Source organism: Egretta garzetta, unplaced genomic scaffold, assembly GCF_000687185.1.
Source record: "Egretta garzetta isolate BGI_Z169 unplaced genomic scaffold, ASM68718v1 scaffold229, whole genome shotgun sequence".
NCBI lineage: Eukaryota > Metazoa > Chordata > Aves > Pelecaniformes > Ardeidae > Egretta > Egretta garzetta.
Genome location: NW_009270000.1, coordinates 1633612 through 1652743, shown reverse-complemented (window position 1 = coordinate 1652743; position 19132 = coordinate 1633612). Strand labels below are relative to the sequence as shown.

The 19132-nt window shown below is 45.6% G+C and overlaps 1 protein-coding gene across 1 annotated transcript; it reads right to left on the bottom strand.

Annotated features, from left to right (window-relative positions):
- Positions 1–6997: 6997 nt before the first annotated feature.
- GATA6 (GATA binding protein 6) lies at positions 6998–17991 on the bottom strand. The gene is made up of 5 exons (XM_009647666.1): positions 17926–17991; positions 17280–17405; positions 15851–15938; positions 15648–15754; positions 6998–7165 (listed from the first exon to the last, which is right to left on the bottom strand). The coding sequence occupies exons 1-5, from the start codon at positions 17989–17991 to the stop codon at positions 6998–7000; spliced, it is 555 nt and encodes a 184-aa protein (XP_009645961.1).
- Positions 17992–19132: the final 1141 nt, after the last annotated feature.

The following is a 19132-nucleotide window of genomic DNA, read 5'->3' as shown; positions in this document are numbered from 1 at the left end:
TTTCATTTAGTCCCAGGAATTTTATCACTACTCTGAGCAAAGTGTAAGACTGGGTAATAAAGTGGGAGCTCTAACTTTAAAGATACCACTGGACTCCTTCTGCCTAGTGCACAGTTAATCCTAACAATACTTTGGGAGAAGTTGCCTTTTTTAATTTTCTGAGGGTCACTAAATTGTACAGAGCATAATTTCACCATGCCTACTCCTAGGGAGTATAATTTCTCCATGCATTCTGAGTGTAGCCATGGTGCTTTTAAAAACATTGAAGGAATCAGTTGGTGGTTGCAATGAAGAATACACGTTTTGTCGGTCAAAATTTTAAGCATTTTTTTTCCCTACTAGATAAAATAGTAATGTTATTTTCTCCAGGTTCTCACCTTCATCTAAGAAAAAAGAAAAAAAGCAAGTCAAAGATACTAGAAACTGCAGGACATCATCTTGTTATAAGGAAGGGAGAATTGCTGTCTTTCGGAGCCTGTTCCAGGCTGAAATGTTCCTAACAGTTTAAAATAAAATAAAATTACATGACCCTTGTGACATATTTCATTGATTCTGTGAAGAACAGAGGGTATGGCTCATTTCTTGTCCAAACCATGGAAACCCCAAGAGGCTGCCCACTCCACATGATGCTGCTGTGGCCCCGTTGCTGAAGTGGAGGCTCAGCAGATCCCCCCCTCCACCAGGCCTCCTTCCCTCTCCCTCCGCCAGGCCCCTGGCCAAATACACGCACCCTTGCCTGACGGCGAGGCCACTCCTGCCTCTGATGCAGGATTATGCAAAGTCCCTTCAGAGTGTGAACGCTCACCAGGATCTGCCCGGCTGGTTTGGGGCTCCTCTGTACTGCAAAGAGGTCAGAGAAATGACCAGCCAAATACACCAGGCACATCCACTCCCTCTTGTGCCACGAGCCTGGGTTCTCTGTAAGCAAGGCACGAAAAGCAGCATTTTTTTTTTTTTAAAATGTTATTTATCCCCATGACAAGAAAAAGTAGGATTTGGATCGCAGTTGGGGTTTGGTGCACTATAGAAACCCATCATTGCCCTCCTGTTTTTTAAAATCGCCACATTTGCAAGGTGCTCCAGATGACTCTGCTCATTCTTCAGGCTGTGGTCCTCACAGCATCAAAAGGTCACAGACCAAAGGCCTGCAGACCGCGGTCTTCAGAGAAGGTTTCCTTCCTGCTTCTCCACGAAGCTGCTTAGCAGGCCCTGCCTGTGTGCCATGCCGTAAGAGGTGACAGGTTTTCAAGTTTTGTTTGTTCAACTTTGAAACAGGGCCTTTTCTTCTGTGGAACTCAGGATGTATTTAACAGGAAACAATAAAGATGCAGGACAGTTTTGGCAAGGAAGTAGGACATTTTAGGTAGGCAAAAAATAATTACTTATGCTGAAACTGGGTCAAAACACCACAGTGTTTACCACGGCGCTCAGGAAGAGTGCCATGGGGTTTTTAATAACGACAAAAATTCAAGATCTCAGCATTGGGTCTCATCCCAAAAAGTAATACAGTTTCAGACCAAATGGAAACTAATCCGGCCTATAAATCACGACGCAGATGTAACCCGCTCAGTCCTGAGCCCAGTCACTTTTGGTCAGCTAAAGCTGATCTTCCAGCCAGCTGAATCAAGAGATTCAGTGTTCATCTTTACCCCTTGCTGTCGCTCTCATCGCTAATTATGTTCATCGTTTCAGCTGAAGCTAATTTATCTTTTGAATTAATCTGGCTTCACCTTCTGGCCACTGGATCCTGTTACGTCTTTCTCTGCAAGGCCAAAGGCCTGTTAGCACCTACCGTTTCCTCCCCGTGAAGGGACTTGCTACACCAGTCACCTTTTAGTCTTCCTTTGGACACTCTAAGTGGGCTGTGGTCTTTAAATTTGTCAAGGCCAGACGTTTTCTCCAGTCCTTAAATCATTTCTGCGGTTCTTTTCCCCTGCCCTCGCCAATTTTTCAACATCCTTTTCAAATGTGGATGCCAGCTCTGGATGCAGCATCCCAAAGTAAAATTGCCTCCTTACTCCCACTCAGTATTTTCCTGTTTATTTGTTCAAGAAGAACATTAGCACTTTTAGTTGCTACGTTGCTCTGGCAGCTCTTGTTTGACTGCATGTCCACCTGGGCACCTAAATCCTACTCCCCTCTCCTATATGTTATACCAATTTTCGTCAGATATCTTTAAGTGATTCCAAAGCACATTGCAAACACGTAATGAAGACCTCAAGCCTTTTGCAAAACGTGGAGCAGAGACCACTTGAAACTGTTCCTCAAGCCCTCAGTTTCCTTCTCGCTGGCCCGCTGCAATAACCCTTGCCCTATATTTTAATACCGAATTCAGCCTGTTTGACACAACCCTGGAATGTCCAGTGTATACAGATTTAGGAACTGGGGGATCTGTGAGGAATGAAGTTTGGGACAGCTGGATAAGGAAGATCTAGAGCTGTGAGCACACAGGAAGAGCTGAAGTCCATTTTAGGTTTCTGCAGCCTGTGCTCAGCTAAGGCTCGTGGTAACAGGGGCAGGGTGTGACCCCTAAATCCCTTCTTCTCTTGGAAAGTAGCAGAAGTGATTTTTTTTTTTAATGCAGGAAGAGACAGAAAATTATCCAAGTTCTATGTGACAAATGTTATAGGGCTGGTGCATGGCTCTGTCTAGCTTTGCAGCAAGAAAAACAAAACAAATCAGCTACTTTGGCTCCCCACTTCACACACAGGTCCTTGCCTTCTCATCATCCCCATGTAACAAAGCCCATCTGCAGTTCTTACTGCCTTTGGACAACCTGTCTAAGACTGGTTCTTTCCGCTTTGCCCAGGCCACCAACACAAGCCCAGCAGCTGCTTCACCCTCGCATACCTCCGCAGCTCTCGTACCACACCAGCATACACCCTCAATGCCATGCTGAAAAATACCATTCTGGACCTCGGTAGGGATCGCCACTTATTTCAAGCACTTTGAACAGAAGAAATATTATTATGGGTGAGGGTGACGGGAACACTACTAAGACAAAACCTGGGACCTAGAGAAGACTGGAGCCCAGGGTAACATACATATCCAGGAGCAGTCTGCTCTTGGGGGGCCACCCAAGCAAATGTGAGCCTTCTAGCATTGCTTGGTGGGGGAGCCTGAAGCAGATGCCTCAAGTCATCGGCTATTTCATTTCGTAGTTTCCAGAGAAAAGGTGCTACGGTGACAAGTAACGATACGCTTTTTTTTCACCCCACATGCCAACTCTGAAGCGTCACGCTGAGAGTTGTTCTGGGGTCAGTCTGGCTTGTTCATCCTCCCTAGTAACCGAGACCCATGGCCAAACTCTTTCTTTGTTCTTTCTCAGCCCATCCCAGGGGCTGTCACTGAAGAGAAACAGGGATAGGTAAGGAAAGCATCTGCCCACCAGTATCAGTCCTATTGAGCAAAGTCCAGCTCACACACCCAGAGCTGTGCTGGCTCAGCAGGACTAAAAGGCAAAATTTAAAAAAAAAAAAAAAAAGAGAAACCTTTATTTTGTTAAGCAGTAGCCACTCCAGCAATCGGTACACTTGGAGAGCAGTTTTGATGAGTAGGGAGGTACTATTCTTACAGTCCTTTTCTATGTCAAATCATAAGACAGAACCTGGCTTTGAGCTCCTCGGCATCTATGGAGTAAGGCAACATGGTACTGTGCCCCCCCACCTCTTGCAGAGGGATAAAAACCTGATTTAGCTCTGCTGCTGGTCCAAGGAGACAAAGCATTTCATTCTTGATGGTTTTGCTGATAAGAAATAATGGGAAACACCTTCCCTAGGAAAGATTGTTTTTTCTATTTTTTTCTTTTTTTTTTTTCCCCTGATACCTTCTAAAAGAGCATTTTCAGCCTCAGATCCAAGAGGAGTCTTTTCACATAGGGCATCTTTTTATGTTCCCTGCAAGACTTCTTATCTGCAGGAACCACCCTAAGCCAGACCCTGGGCTGAGGTGGTGCTGAGAAGGGAGCCAGGCCTCCCGGGAGCCCTCCTACATTGGGCCGCAGGGTTTCAAAGCAGGGTGGCCCTTCGCAGGCTGCCAGCAACAGCGTCAGCAGCCAGCTGACTGTTTCTGCTGGGTCAGCAGCCCCCAACTGGGACATGCTGGTCTAAACCTCCTGTTTTATGATAACTCCAAGCAACACAGCTCTGACGTAGCCGGCAGCAAGTTCTGAGCTAGGCTTTTCAGAAGTGGCGCGACAAACTTCACCCCTGGCAAGAAAAAAGGAAAAAAAAAGGATGCCAACCCCAGCTAAGGCTGAACACTCTTCAACACCAGTTAGCAACAGCTTTTTTATCCATTTAAGTGTCAACACTGGACAATCACAGAAAAGGGCATTTTAGCCAACAAATGCTTCAAAAAGGTATTCACCTACTTCTCCCCACCTTTTGCGTTTTAAACCCGACGTTTCTCTGCATGGCTCACTTCACACTTAGATAAGGATTTATTTTTGTAAATCATGAGATCCAAGCCCACATGGCCCCAAAGGTAGCAGGTCTGGGGTAGCCACCCACGTCAACCCCCAAGGAGCAAGGATGTGAGGTGTCCCAGCACCAAGGCTGGTATGACGGCCCCACTGGGAAGGGTGAGGGGTCCCCACTCCTGGCTGGCCGGAGCAGCCCAAACCCCAGGTGAGTCTTGGACTGACCCCTTTTTGCTAGAAGCCACTCCCCTCTGAGGGCTGTGCTGCAGCATTCATCCTGCAGTCCTCACAACACCCCCAGGGTAAGGAGACGGCCTCAACCCTCTGGGTTGGAAAACCACAGGGCAGATTCTCAGCTTGTGAAAATCAGCATAGCTTCACTGGAGGCCAAGGAGCTATCCCAATTCACCTTAAATGAAAGTCTGGCTCAGAGAGGCGAAGAGGCGTGTTGCAGCCACTCCACAGGTTGACAACAGTGGTGGGCATGGAGTTTGGGCATCCCAACTTCTTGGTCCGAAAGTACTGCCAACATAGCTGGAAATCACATGCGGCGTTGTCTTGCTCCGATCAGCTCTCCTCAGAGATGGCAAAAGGTTTTCCACTCCCCTCAGTAGCCAAAATTCACTATCTTCTCTTTTCAGCAGCAGTGCCTTCGGTTTTTGCTGCTCTTCACCTTTGGCCAGCGGAGGATGCCAGCAGGCACGCGATGGCTCTGCCACCCCGTTGGCTTTACCCAGTTACATCTGCAGTGGGTGACAGGCAAATCTTTGCACGCATGGGGGACCTGGGTGAGAGCCTTTATCTATGGTGCGAAGGCCAAGCAAAACCATGACAGTTCTCACAAGGCATAGGATCAGTTCCCCGGGCTTTCCTCAGAAAAACCTCCCGCGTGCCCATGAGGGGCTTGTATTGGCAGGAGCAGGGCCCTGGTTTTGTGTATCATCAGGAGGCGTCATGAGGGGAGCTGCAGAAAAGCCACAGGCAACGCAGACTGAGCGAGCCAGAGCAGGCACTTCAGCTGGAGGCCCTCCTTGCAGCCATAAGACACGCCGCCCATATCAGGTACATTTCCATAGCTTTTAATGTAGCTTAACAATTGCATTGGAGACAAAGGAGAAGGCACAGTGTATAGGGACAAAAAAAAAATCCCAACATGTTACCCTTTTATTTGTAAAGCTCTGATGAAACAACTGACCAAATGACATCCCACTTAAAAACCAATGGAAACCAACCTAACTATGCGTCAGTCACACTATACAGATTGCATCCTACGTTTCCAAGATGCCTAAATATCTTATGGAGTATTTACATATGTATCAGTTAGGTAGTAAAGTTTCATTGCGATTTGTTTCTTTCCAGCACATACTGATTCAATGGCAAAAAAACCCTGGGGATGCATTTGCATTTTTGTACAATACTTCCGAGCAAACGGCTAGGACAATTTTCCTGAGAGAAGGCTTGTTCTTTGAAACTCTTGCTTCAACAACTGGAAATACAGAAAGTGGATGGGGTTTTGTTGCGCTAAAAAGCCTAAAGATGCCTAGTTAAGTTTTTCTTTTAAATTATTTACGTACCATTAAGTTAAAATGTTTACATTCATTCATTCGTATAAAAACCGTTGTTAAATCTTATGCAAATGATTTAACACTGATTGCTGCAACGCAAATTGCACTTCTTTAAAAAAATTATTGTATATATGGAAGAAAAATATCTGATTGCTACCCTGTTTACAAATTTCGACTGACTCTACACAGTTCAGCCAGAAAATATGAACTTTCATAAACCTCAGTCACAGTGTACTTTAAAAGTGATATTGCAGTCTTGCAAAGTGAGTAAATATTTTAAACAAAAAAAAAAAAAAAAAACCAACCCCAGAATCTCCTTAACAAGCTGGACCTTGTGAGACTTGTACCAAACGTTGTGATTTCTTCCAGGGGTATAGCTGGGCTCTGAAGAGCAGAACAAGGCACGCTGAAGATGGAAGGCACAGGAGGAGAGGACCGACGGGGCAAAGACATCAAATGTTCAGTGCGAGACGTCTGCGCCAACTCAAGCAGTACGCCCTTCAGACACTCATTAAAAAGTATCTCGCTATCTCTAGCAGATTAAAGCCTTTGGTACTCTCTCCCTGACACTGACAACTTCCACCAAATTCTTGGGGGAGAAGGTGATGAAGAGTGAAAACAACTATACAATCAGAAAGGCAGCACTGCTGGGTAAGTCGAGGATGTATTTCTGGAATCTATCAATAGGTCTAGGTTCATCTCTTCTTTTTTTTTTTTTTCTTTTTTTTTCTTTTTTTTTTTTTTTTTTGACAGCATAAGGCCGCGTTAGCTATCCCCTGGTGGGCATTTGCTTTCCCTATATTTTTCTTGCATAGATGAGGAACTGGATGCTTCGGCAGAGCCTCTTTCGGAGGCTGAAAAACATCTCTGCCACCAAGGCACGGAAACAATTTCAGAGGAATGGTCTTTGCCAGCACTCTCGCTGCCGCCACGACCGCTCCACAGAAGAAACCGTGCGCGGATGTCTGGGGGCTGCTGCGCAGCGCCGGGATCCAGCTTCCTTCACGCCGGGTCACGCCAGAGCCAGGGCACACCAGGGATCCTGTCTCACGGACGCCGTCACTTCGGCTGTGGAGGTCAGGCTGACTCCTGTGTACAGCCCGTCTTGACCTGAATACTTAAGGTTGCTGCTTTCGGGACTGGTGCTCTCGCCTGGGCCAGACATCACTGACGAGCTCGCCTGGAGAGGGGGGAAAAGCAAAGAGAGATTTCATTGAGCGGGTGAGCTTTGCACGCACCAGGGTCGTGGGTGGGAGTGCAGCGGGCTCGGGACATGGCTGCTATCCCAGGATTTCTGTGGAAAGCCAGGGTGTCCCCCCAGCTTGGCCCTGTGCCTCAAAATCCTGAAACTGAAAAAAATGTCTCAGCCTCGCTGATGGGAGTGATATCTGCGTTAGGAGATCAGCGTGTGGTTATCTTCACAGCAAGGTGGAAAAGAATGCACGCGATGTGTAGAAAAGCCTGGAAATTGGACCGTGATGAAGGAGGTAACATGCATGTGTCCCACTGCCCCCTACTGAAGGGACACAGATGCCAACACCAAAAATGTGACCCAGGAGCGGTGGCACCTGTAGTTTTGCTTCCCCAATGGGAGAAGCCCGATATGTCCCAATTCTCCAGCAGCAAGCACAGAACATCTCCTGGAAATCGGCCTTCTTTGGCTCCCTCAGGCCCTGAAATGCCTAAAATTGTTCCTCACCCTTCAAAACGCTAGCCACAACCACTTCATCCCCGCAAGACTGGCCATGAAAGGAGATGCTCCTTTCATCTCAGGTGGAGAAACACTATGCCTTTGAACCAGGAGCCTGTTTGTTCCACCACCTACCCGCACAAGACAACGCACAGGGGAGCCCCGGTAGGCACTAAGATGAACCTCTGAGCTCCACTGGAACCAGTCCATTTATTTTAACAGAGAAATGGAGAGTTACAAAGACAAAGAAACAATCATTTTTTCCATGAGGCTGACCAGATCTGCTAAAGAGGAAAAATTCACAGTGCCAGACAGAGAAGGGGCAACATTTTCACCTGATAAAGGAAATGTTTAAGAGCTGACTTCATGCAAAATTAACTCTTGGATATGTCAGCTTTAAAACCTTAATTTACTTGTTAATGGATAGTCTTCAGAAGAGATTCCTTAAAAAGAAAAAAAAAAAAAAAAACCAAACTATCCTAAGCTGTGACTGCAGAAGCTTCCTGCCTGCTGTTTAAGTGAAAAGTATACATATTTAATCATTTAACAAGAGTAGAGCTCTTGGCTCTCCTGGAGCCACGCCAAGCTCGCAGTCCTGACATAGGAAAAGCAAGGCTTCATTTATTCAAAGGTAATTTCCAAACAGTGCTGTGCAGGGTTCTTGTTGCCATGCTTAACCCAGGGAAAACCTCACCTTCTGAAAGAGATACTCATTACCAGCAGTCACTTTTGTCTGAAATAACCTGGACCCCAATATTTTCTTTGGCTTTTATTAAAAAGGTTGATCACTGCTATTCTTCCACCCAGCCATCAACCGGGATCCCACTCCGTCAGTTGCTACCCCGAAACGCAGAGATAGAAGGAACAAGTGCTTGCCCCCCAAAAAACAGCCAATATAGTTCTAATCCCAAGAAATATGTTTTATCGCGCTCTCAAATACGCAATTGCCCACCGGTGGCAACAAATCTCCGTATCCTCGTTCCCTGTGACTATGCACAGAGAATTAAGTGGGGCAGGTTTCATGCTAACCGGTTTTGGTCTTGCATTAGCCTAGGTTTTCAAAAAGGCTCTTTTTAAATTTGTAATAATCAGATAGACTCCTGTTAGCACAAAAGACATTATTTTTAACAGCTTGAGTCTCCCCACAGTGGAAGAAGGGTTTAAATAGAGTTGAGCAGTGTTTGCTCAACCTGAGCTAAAAATACTAGGAGCTGCTTTGAAAGGTTCCCGTTTGCCCATATTTGCCGCTGTTGTTCCGGTAGGCAAATATCTTATCACTAACTGTTTTTTTCCAGGCTTGGAAAGTGTAATTCACCCTTTTCCTGATTCAGCCCTGCAAAGGTGGGGCACAGGGACTTGCAGTTTCCATCTGGGATTATCAGCCACCCCTCCCTTGGGCACCCCAGAAGGGAGGACACGGAGGCACGTCCTGTTTGAAGACTGCCCATCCCTGCCCGATCAAGGCCAGATCCTGGCTCCATTGAGCTGGGGCGGGCAGGACCTGGGCAGGACCACTGGGCCTGGAAACCCCACCCTGGTAATGTCATGACAAATCCAGGCAGCTCGGGCAGCTCCCAAAGTGAGACATGGAAAACAAACTTTAGCTCATGGACGTGGCTGAATCACAGCTCTGCTCCTGAGCCTGCCTACCTCTGCTCTTACTTCTCCAGCTTTAAGGCATGAAAGATGACAGAAGCTACAGTTAAGTTATTAGAGGACATTTGTCAACTGGAATAAATAAGCTGAACAATGTTGCTGAAGTCAACAACAAGCTTTTCTAATTCACAACAGCTGGCTCTATCAATAAAAAGGTAATGGATTTATTTTTATTGCTGAAATCTGATAATAGGATAGGTAATCAACTGAAGCTCAGCTTCCTGAGGAAAAAATGAATGAAGCCCGTTGGGAAGAGCTTGTCTCCCAAACAAACAGAGAAAGGTTACATTTGTATCTGCAAAGGTGGATTAAGGATCCCCTCTTTTTACCCAAACTAGCAAGAACTGGTCATGGGGCAGCCCGCAGGCAGGTTGTCTGGATTGGAGGTGGCATCTCTGTAGAGGACCTGCCCACCATGCTCGCAGGGAGACCTCAGCCAGAGCCACAGAGGGACTTAGACACCTACATCCTACCCAACCCTGCCGTCAGCACCCCAGAGCCAAATTCCCCCCCGATATGCTGGCCCAGCTCTAAACCAGGCTGCTCAGCCTGTGCAGGCCAGCACTTGGGGAACAGCACCAGCATCTCTGGCTGAAGGACTCCTTCTTCCACCTACTCCTTCCTGCATCGTCTGCCCACCACAGAGAGCAGGGAGAGGGGAGGGAAATCCCTCCCACCCCGGCCTCTGCCCACACCTCCACAGCTGAGAGGCAAAAGCTCTGGGCAAGGAGTTGTGCTAAAACTGGAGGGGGTGGCAAGTAGCCTTGATCTAGACCTTTGCTATGTCAGATACACCTTTGCTCCATCCGCTTCACAGGTTCAAAACACACCACAAATTTTGGATGTTACACTAGGTCTGTAGTAAGCTGAATCTCAGCTGATGCTCTCGTCCTCTTCTGTTAGCCTAGTTTAGTTTCACTACACTTAAATGACATCCAAGGCCAGCTGAAACACACTTGCAAGAACTACTTTTACATAGAACGTGTTGTGGCAAACTGCGGTGGAGTCCTTAATTTTCCAGCCTCGGCTTCTCTGTAATAACTGCCATCCCCACCATGAGCACTGTCTCCCAGTACTGCCACTCTCTGGTTTCTCAAGAGCAAGTCTCAGCACTGCAAAACCACAGCTTTTTTTTTTTCTGAATACCACGCAAAGTTGACATCTCTTGCTGGGCCAATTGATCCTTTGTTTATACTGCAGCCATGTAAGTTTACAGATCTTCTAATCTCTCCTTTGTCTTATAGCAACATAAAACTGTGGTTAATACTTCATTAATTTCCTAAAGGAGGCAACTTCCAGCGTGGCTTGGGAAAGCCTCTGCTGTCGAGGGCTGTATGAGTAATTGGCTTTATTGCTCTGACAATAAAACAAAACCAAGCAAAATGTATGCATCCATCTGCATATAGAAGTTTGGGGTAGAACCAAAAATACTCTTTTTCCTTGGTTTTCCCTGCTGAAACAAAAAAGCTGGATTGCCTTGTTCTGTTTGATACAAAATGAAATGCTTTCTTTTGGATACGTGTACACGGAGCAAAGAAAATTAATGACTGATTTTATGAAACTGAATGGGGAGAAGAAAGCAGCATCCTATTTTGTCCGGGAGTGAGGACTAACGCAGAAGAGAGAGGAGACCAAGAGAAGATTTAAACTGGAGTATCAGATCTCCCAGCATAATGCCCTGACTACCAGACTATTTGGTATTTTAGGTTGCCATGTTCCTCATGCCTCCTGTTGATCTTATTCCACCTGGTTTAGATAAATATTTACACATACCAGGACTGAGGCACCGTGTTCCCATTTTCCAGGTGAAAGTCCTAACAACCATGTTGGTGAGCCTTTCTCATGGAAACTCTGTCCCAGCAGCTAGGAAATTATTTTATACCAACTGAAATCTTATAACCAGATAGCCTGAAGGACCCTCAGCCATTCAACTTTTCAACATCCAGGTGGTTAGGAAATTTTTTTTAGGAGGTTGAGTCTCTGGGTTCATCCAGACTCCGTGAGATACGGTACAGAGGCTGATTCTCTGTTGCCTGCATGAACGTCCTACCAATCTGCTGCCTAAAAAGGAGAGAACACCACCACCTCTAACCATTTCATGAACCCTCTTCTAAAAACAAAACAAAGCAAATGCAGGAGAAGCTATTCAGTGAATCCAGCCCAGGCTGACGGGCATTTTGAGGACAGTTAAAGTTGCATCGTCCTGCTACCTCACCTCCTGCCGAGGCCCTTTCCGTCAGCTCTCCCACTTTCCAGCCTACAACACTGAAGAGCCAGTCCTGAACCACTTCTCAAGGGAAACCTCCAAGCGCTAGTCTTAACCTGCAAGACCACGGTCCTAAGTTATTCTGTGGTGTGCAATTATGGTCCTTCTGAGAAAGCTCCAAACTGGAGGCAAAGGGCGCAGTAGAGTCTTCTGACAGAAGAGCTCCCCTGGTGCTGCTGAGCCTCTACTGACATCAGTCCTGGCTCATGGAGCCTCCATGTCCTGCCATAAAAAGCAGATTTTACAGCAGTTTTCATACTGCTTTTTATCCTAATAAGGGAATAAAGCCCTTCTGGTAATCACACCAGTGGAGCCCCTGCATGGAAATGGATGGGTGCGCGCTACAGACGGTGCCCTTCGTTTCAGCAAATTATTCTGTGTAGCTTTTCTCTGCACAGTTTCAGCAGCATCAAAGGGAGAGCAGGTATAGATGCAGATGCAGGCTGTCTGAAACCTTCCAATCTTCTTTTTATGGGGATGGAAGGCAACTTCGTATATCATGCAGCTGGACCTTTTCCATATTAGTAACACAGGACACACAGTACTTAAACTGCTTAGGAAAACAGAAATAGGCCTAAATCCTAGATCCAGATGTGAATTTGGCAAATAGCCCCTTTACAATGGGACAACGAAGTATCTCCGATCCAAACACTTTTACATTTTGGGATGTTTGAAATCAACTTTGCACCCACAGCAATTCATTAATCATATCTTTTAAATGTTTAAACTTCAGCTAGAACATAAAATCAACATTTAAGATTCCTGTTAATTTGTCTCAAAATTGGCATCATGTAAGATTCCCCTCATGAAATGGATAGTCTCAAAGACATTTCCAAGAGTAATTGCTGCCCTTCTCTTTTTCTGCCCTCCCCTCTTTATTTTACTTTAAAAGAGATAAAGAAAGGTAGGGCAAAAAGTGAGTCTTACTGACACAAATGAATTCTGCTGAATTTCATTTCCATTAGATTTCTACATAACTGGGAACTCTTTTGGCAGCCTCCCATAAAAGGCATAATAAATTGCTTTTGTACCAGTAGAGGAATTCATTTTCTCTGTTTCATTTAGCAACAACATTGCTGTGAATTTCAGACAACAGCTTCTAAAACGTCATCAGATTTCTCTGCCTAATGTCAATTTGGCATTTTTCCCCTCTTCACAGAATAAGGGCTGGAGAAGTAAAAACAGAGCAAAACAAAAACAAGTTGCCGTGCCGGTTGTGTAATGCGTGGGGAATTAGCCAGGTTCGCTCTTCCAGCAGGTGCCCCCGTTTCGGCAGCGTCACCAGCACTGCTGGCAGGAATCAACACTGTTCTCATTAATGCAACCAAAGATTAGAGCACCTGGATTCATCCATCTGAGGGTTTTCTCCCTCCCAACACGGCCTGGAGAAGTTTATTCTCCCTGTGCAAAGCCATTGCCTGTTCTAAGAATTTGCCCAACAAACCTTCAGGCTATCAATGGGTCAATTCAAATAAAAAAAAAAAAAATAAAAATCAAGGAAAAGAGAAGTCTAGTAGAGTACCTTTGCTTCGGTGTGTGATTAGATAGATTATAGGCTGCCTTGCTCTAGAATGCTGGTGTCCCTTCACTCCTGACAACCTCAGTGGCCCTTATGAGCTCTCAGCCCCTCCCATGGGATTTAGGCCCATAAGAAATGATTTTGCTTCCTTCGCAGCTAGTGATCGTGTTCCCAAATGATGTCTGGGGCAACGGGAGCCAGTCTGAACAGCCACTGCTTTTTCCTTTCAACCTCCAGTCTCCCCCATCCTCATCCCATTGAATTGCTGATGCTTGAGCAAAGCCCAAGGGAAGGATCTGGCCATACCCATGACATGTCCGGACAACAGCTCCCCTGCAAATCCTGTCCTCATTTACATACATTTGGGGCTGGGGTGCATGGGCGGGAGATCATTAGCCCCACCTGTAAGGTGGGGGAGCGTCAAGGGGATGCCCATAGGTCTGGTCGCCGCTTCAGCACATTTCACAGCCTCCCTCCACCGCTTCCTTTTACTGAAATGTTTTGTGAGAGGTAATCTGCACGTGCTTTGCAATTGCGGTGCACATCTGATGGAATCACGGTGGGGAAAAGGCTGTGCAGATGTTACCGTGCTGCCTGCTGGATACAAGGGGATAGATTTCCCCAGTCCTCATGCACGTGTCCTATCCCAGCCTGATCTAGTACAGAAACATCAGGGAGAACTGAAGTCCTGGCACTGGGGGATACTATCGCGTAATTAAGAGCAGCCTCAGGGTCCCTGGGAGATGCTCTTAGTTGCTAACAGCTCTCAACTAGCCTTTTGGCTCACAAATCATGCCCCCACCCCGCTCTCCTCTGGCACCCACACAACTCCGCCTGGCAGAACGGTATTACGAATGGTACTATTAAAATGATAACGTAAAGATTAGTAATCACAGGTTCGATACGCTCTCCTAGGGAGAAGAGCTATGGGAAGGAAAGCAGGCTGTAGCCAGCCAAGAAAGCAACGGCATAGGGGAAACAGCATCTCGTCTATATGGCCTCTCCTTCCCTGAGCAGCACACAGCCGTGCTGCCTACAGCCTGCGCTGCTGCCTTGGCCTCAGCTGGGACTGTGCATCTAATTCTGTCCGTTACACAAATCCCACGACATTCCTCAGATCGCGAGTCCTGCTTCAGGCAATCAAAGGAAAACTGAAGGAAAATTTGACTGCATTTTCTCCTTCGCAAATACTAGGGGAGAGCCCAAAACAGAGCCTAGCAGTTCACTGGAGGGAGCCTGAAACCCTGTAACAGTTCACTTTTTGGTTAGTGTTTCTCTCTTTTTGATGTGATCTGTTTATTTTATTGGACTGACAGGGTTTTCTCATGTCAAAGACAAGCCCTTTTAGTAATGTCATTGCCTGGCAGCATCCAAACCCAAACCCCAGTGCCTCTGAAACTGGGTGGCCCTGTCAGTCCACGAACAATCGCATTTGCTAAAAATGGTTTTTTGCCTCCCCTTGTACAATGAAACTTTGTGTGTCAGGAATTAAACTATTGAAAGGAATTTGGATGTGGGAACACCGAGACATATTGAAAAATAGTTATTATAAACAATGTCTTCTTTTTATTAATAAAGAGGTAGAGAAATCCACATTAGGAAAGCTTTTCAAAGAAATGATGTGGCAGATTAAAGGCTACAGAAGGCCCGAGGAGCGACTGCAGATACGGATATGTATAGCCGAGGGGTTAGAAATTAATCTACATTAAGCTTCGCAATTGTAGCGGTAGTATTTGTTATCGCACATGCTAACTGAGTGAAGAAAGGAAGTTTGAGACGGTTTGAGTACCTGATGTAAAATAAGGATCGAAACTAAAGCAGGGGATGATCAGCACTCCTCTGGTGCTCCTCTGGAGCTCGGCGCAGCCAGATGCTGAGCATCTGGCCCCTGCGGAGCCCTGTGCGAGGAGAGGGCTGATCCCCCACGTGCTGCAATCAGCAGGGCTCCCCAGCCCCGTTTCAGCTGGGTCTGGATCGGGGTTTAAGGGCACATCTTAGTTCAAAACAAAAGCCTTTATGTTTCCCTCCATGCAGCAGGACAACGGTTTGCTGGGGTTTCCCATTCGTTTGGGATAATGCATATAAATGCATAGCTGTATTAAACAGCTTTTGGAAAACGTGAGAGTATCAGTGCCTTGAATTATAAATTCAGGTCATTTCAGAAAAAAAGGGGCACATGCACAATTGTTTCTTGAAAAGATCATCTGGGCATGATTTATCATCTTTGCTCCAAAAGAAAACCTTTGAAATAGAGGAATCTGAATGTTTCAAAACAAAAAGTCTGGGGCTCGGTCATGGCTAACTTAATCATAAAAATTATATAGATCTCAATTAAGAGGTTTGTAAAGCACTTCAGCTTGTCATTGTGTTTACAGCTATATGTAATATCCACCGAAAATCTCGCTCCAGTATCAGCTAACAAAACTGGCAAGTTTGTTTAGATTATTGTTCTGCTAGATAAGATAAAAGGCGCGATAACATTGCACAGTGACCAGCCCGCTCACAGGCACGGACACCGGCTTATAGCTTACCCCGGAGGCTGCAGTCTGTGTGCTGGGAGAAGCGGTTTTGCTACAGTCATCTGAGTTAGTAGAAGATGTGGATGTTGGAGTCATAGGAACCGCAGTAGTACTGCTGCCTGGAAGATGGGGAACCAGTATTAAAAACAAATATTTTCCAGCCAGGGGGAAAAAAATCTCTTTGCAGATCAATCGTCTTATCTTTTTATATTTACCAGAGCATGCCTTTGACTTATTTATGTTCTTAGGTTTTCGCTTCCTGGTCTGAATTCCTTCTTTCTTCATAGCAAGAGGTCGGGGAACCTGAAAAAATTAAATTTCCACACCGGTCATAGAGTCATGCATATACTCTAAACACCAAAAATCAAAATACACTACAAGATCAGACGATGAGGTTGAAAATGCCTGTTGAAGTCATGTATAGCAAGTCAATTTTTCCTGTGTCACGACAGCAATTCCGAAAAAATCTTTGCATTTTATTTGGGCAAAGCAATGAATTGTTTGAAGGGGAGTTTTATCTGGGTAAAGAAAGCAGGGAAAGTTTTTTCTTGATGTGATCTAGACAGTTTTACCAACACCTCTGTCAGTCCATAGATAAACAGCATGCTTTTAGGGAAAAACAGCATTGTTTGGCCGTAGGTCGTATGAAATTAAATTGGACGGGGTGTATCTGATCCCTGACTCCTTATTCCAGTCGGCCAGTCAGGAAATATCTCCAGTGGCTTCTGGAAAGCAAGAATGCATACGAGAGGAAAAAAACCCCTCCTCTTCCTGTGGACCAGCTACGCAAACCAGATCATCGCCGGTAAGTGTCTTAGGACAGAAGTTTTAGGCCATAATAGGTTTAGCAGTTGTTCTTATAAGCAGTTCTGCTCGTGCTTTATAGTATCCAAATTTATACTTAGAGGGAAAATGTTCTCAAAATCCGCTTTGCGTTCTGTATCATCACTATGATAATCATTATGCAGAAATCATTGGTTTAAAATATATTTTAACACAATGATAACATGAGTTTGCAGAAAGACAATTCAGGCATATGCTTATCACCATTATAATGTTTAAACCTGTGATATGATTGACTTTTTCCATGAGGACTAGACCAAGTCCCAGTCACTCCTAGCGCCCTCGCTCTTCAAACACTTGTGCTTGACTGTAACTTAACCCACGGGGGCATAGAAGGCTCCAAGTCTCACCCAAAACATACTCCAGCACATTCGGGATAGAGCTGTTTCCTTCCTCTATTATTGCCTAGCAAAGGCTGGAATGACATTTAAAGTTTTGCTGGCATAGCTGTGTCTGTCCATGAAAAACTGTCTTATTCAAGGTCTAGGGTTTGGGGGGGTTTTCCCTCCCTAAAGAGCCACTTTAAATCCCAGAGGCAAAAAGACCGCCGCCACTCAGCCAGAGGTGGTTTCTTTGTACAAATCTGTCAGGAGAGCTACAATGGCAAACACGTAACTTGTCAAAAGCATAACTGGCTAAAAGGGTATAACCATTTTCTAATGCCAGGCAATTTTCGGTTATTTTATGCAATTTTTTTTTTTTTTAACTCCATGGTCCAAACCGTGAGCCGAGACTATTAGCATCAACAGAAACATTGCCCCGACCTGAGGAAGAACCCCCGGCGGCAAAGCGGCCGCTTACCCCGTGGAGCTTCATGTAGAGGCCGCAGGCGTTGCAAACGGGCTCGCCCTCCGCGTTCCTGCGCCACAGGGTGGTGGTCGTGGTGTGGCAGTTGGCACAGGACAAGCCCAGCCGCCGGGACGAGGGCTAGAGGCAAGCATAGGCAAACACAGGCGTAAACAACGGCGGGAGCAAATGATTTATGTCTTTACGGTTCATAAAAAGTACTTTAAGACACAGCGGGAACGGTAGGAGGGTTTTTTTATAGCGTCTATCGGCGACACCCCAGAATTAAAACAAGATTATCCTCATTTCAGAGACTGGAAGCGAAGAGGTACCGCGAGTCTGCAACTCCGGGAAGTTGTGGCGGAAGCAAAATTGACATTTTGGGAGCTGCTGACCCAGGGACCTCTGTTCAGGCCTCCGGGCACTGGCTTTTCCTCCAGCGGGACAGCTAGGAAACATCCCCACTGCACCTCCATCCAGCTGAGGAGAAGGCACATCACTCCTGTGCCACCTCTCCAGCTGGCCCAACGCCCTCTCCCCTGCTCGGTGGGCAAAGAGGCTGCTCTGAACCTGCCACCGATACTCCTGACCCATCAGAAAAAATGTCCACTTTAATCACCTTCCCTCGGGTGGCACCACAGCTGGGGAAAACAAACTTTACCGGGCGCCGGTGGGTAACACATACAACAGCGGCATCTGATAAAAAGATCTTTTTATCATCGCCCATTTTATTCTTGCGCAAAAAACCAAGGTGACTCGGGAGCCTGTTTTACAGAATGGAGCTTCCTCTCGGCCGGCAGAAAAGCTGGTGGGTGACAACAAGGTCCCCACTGCAAACAAGCCATTTATGACACTCTTCCGTGGAGTTTGGAGCCAAGATGAAGCAACCTTGTATCAGAACTAACCGTATAACCCGGAGCTTTATGGCTGCAGGCTGTATATCATAAGTGAAGGCAGTCCTCATAAACATGTGAAATGAAGGTGAATGGGTTATAAAAGTCCCTGTAACAAGTGATCTCTTTTACGTTCATCACAAGCAAAGAATTCCAGCTACATCATAAATCTAGTCTTTTTCAAAGTATCGCATTGTCAAAAAAAAAAATATTAAAAAACCTGTGCCTAGCTCTGTGTCTGGCAGCTGAACAAGTTTACATGGAGAAGTCAGTTTTAGAGGATTGCATTAATCTTATTCTGACTGTAAAGCGCCCATAACCGAAATCACTAACTTAAGGGTACAATGCCCTTCCTCTTGAATCATTTACTGCTGGGTTGTTAGACATAACTCGGTCACCTTTGATACCGCAGGGCTGCCTGCCACTTGGGAAACGGATAAAAATGTTTTGAGAATGAAGAATATTCCAGAGTAATAACCGAGTTTCTTGAATTTGATCTGTTCGGGTTTCTTTAGCGCTAAGCTGTTGTCTTACACTGCAGCTCAGAAAGAACTCCAGACTAAATCCGAATTTTGTAACTTTGCATCAGAAATCCATTATTAATTGCACAGAAAAAAAAAACCAAAAAATAAACCAAAAAAACCCCAGCCAAGTGTAATACAGGCTGAAGTAGACACATATACTTTTTAATCTTAAAAATCCATGTCTCATGAAAACAGAATTTTTGGCCTTGTTATTAAATACGTATGCGCACAGCATCCAAATTTTGTTCCTCGATTCAATACGAGTTTTACATGGATCAGGTAAAAAAAGCCGGTCTTAACACATATGCTTCATTTTCTCTCTTTGCAAGTGAAATGCTGTCAGATGTTTCACTCTGTTAAATCTTTCTCTCTTTTGTATGCAGTCTGGTATAAATCTTCATATATGTTATTTCAAAAGCTTTTGCTCATTCCTGTATCTAAACAAATGGGG

Coding starts and splice junctions, on each gene's coding strand:
- GATA6 (XM_009647666.1), bottom strand. CDS start 17,991: ATGGGCGATGATAAAAAGATCTTTTTATCAGATGCCGCTGTTGTATGT. Junction 17,406..17,925: donor GTGTTACCCACCGGCGCCCG/GTAAAGTTTGTT, acceptor GCTTGCCTCTAG/CCCTCGTCCCGGCGGCTGGG. Junction 15,939..17,279: donor TCTACATGAAGCTCCACGGG/GTAAGCGGCCGC, acceptor TAATTTTTTCAG/GTTCCCCGACCTCTTGCTAT.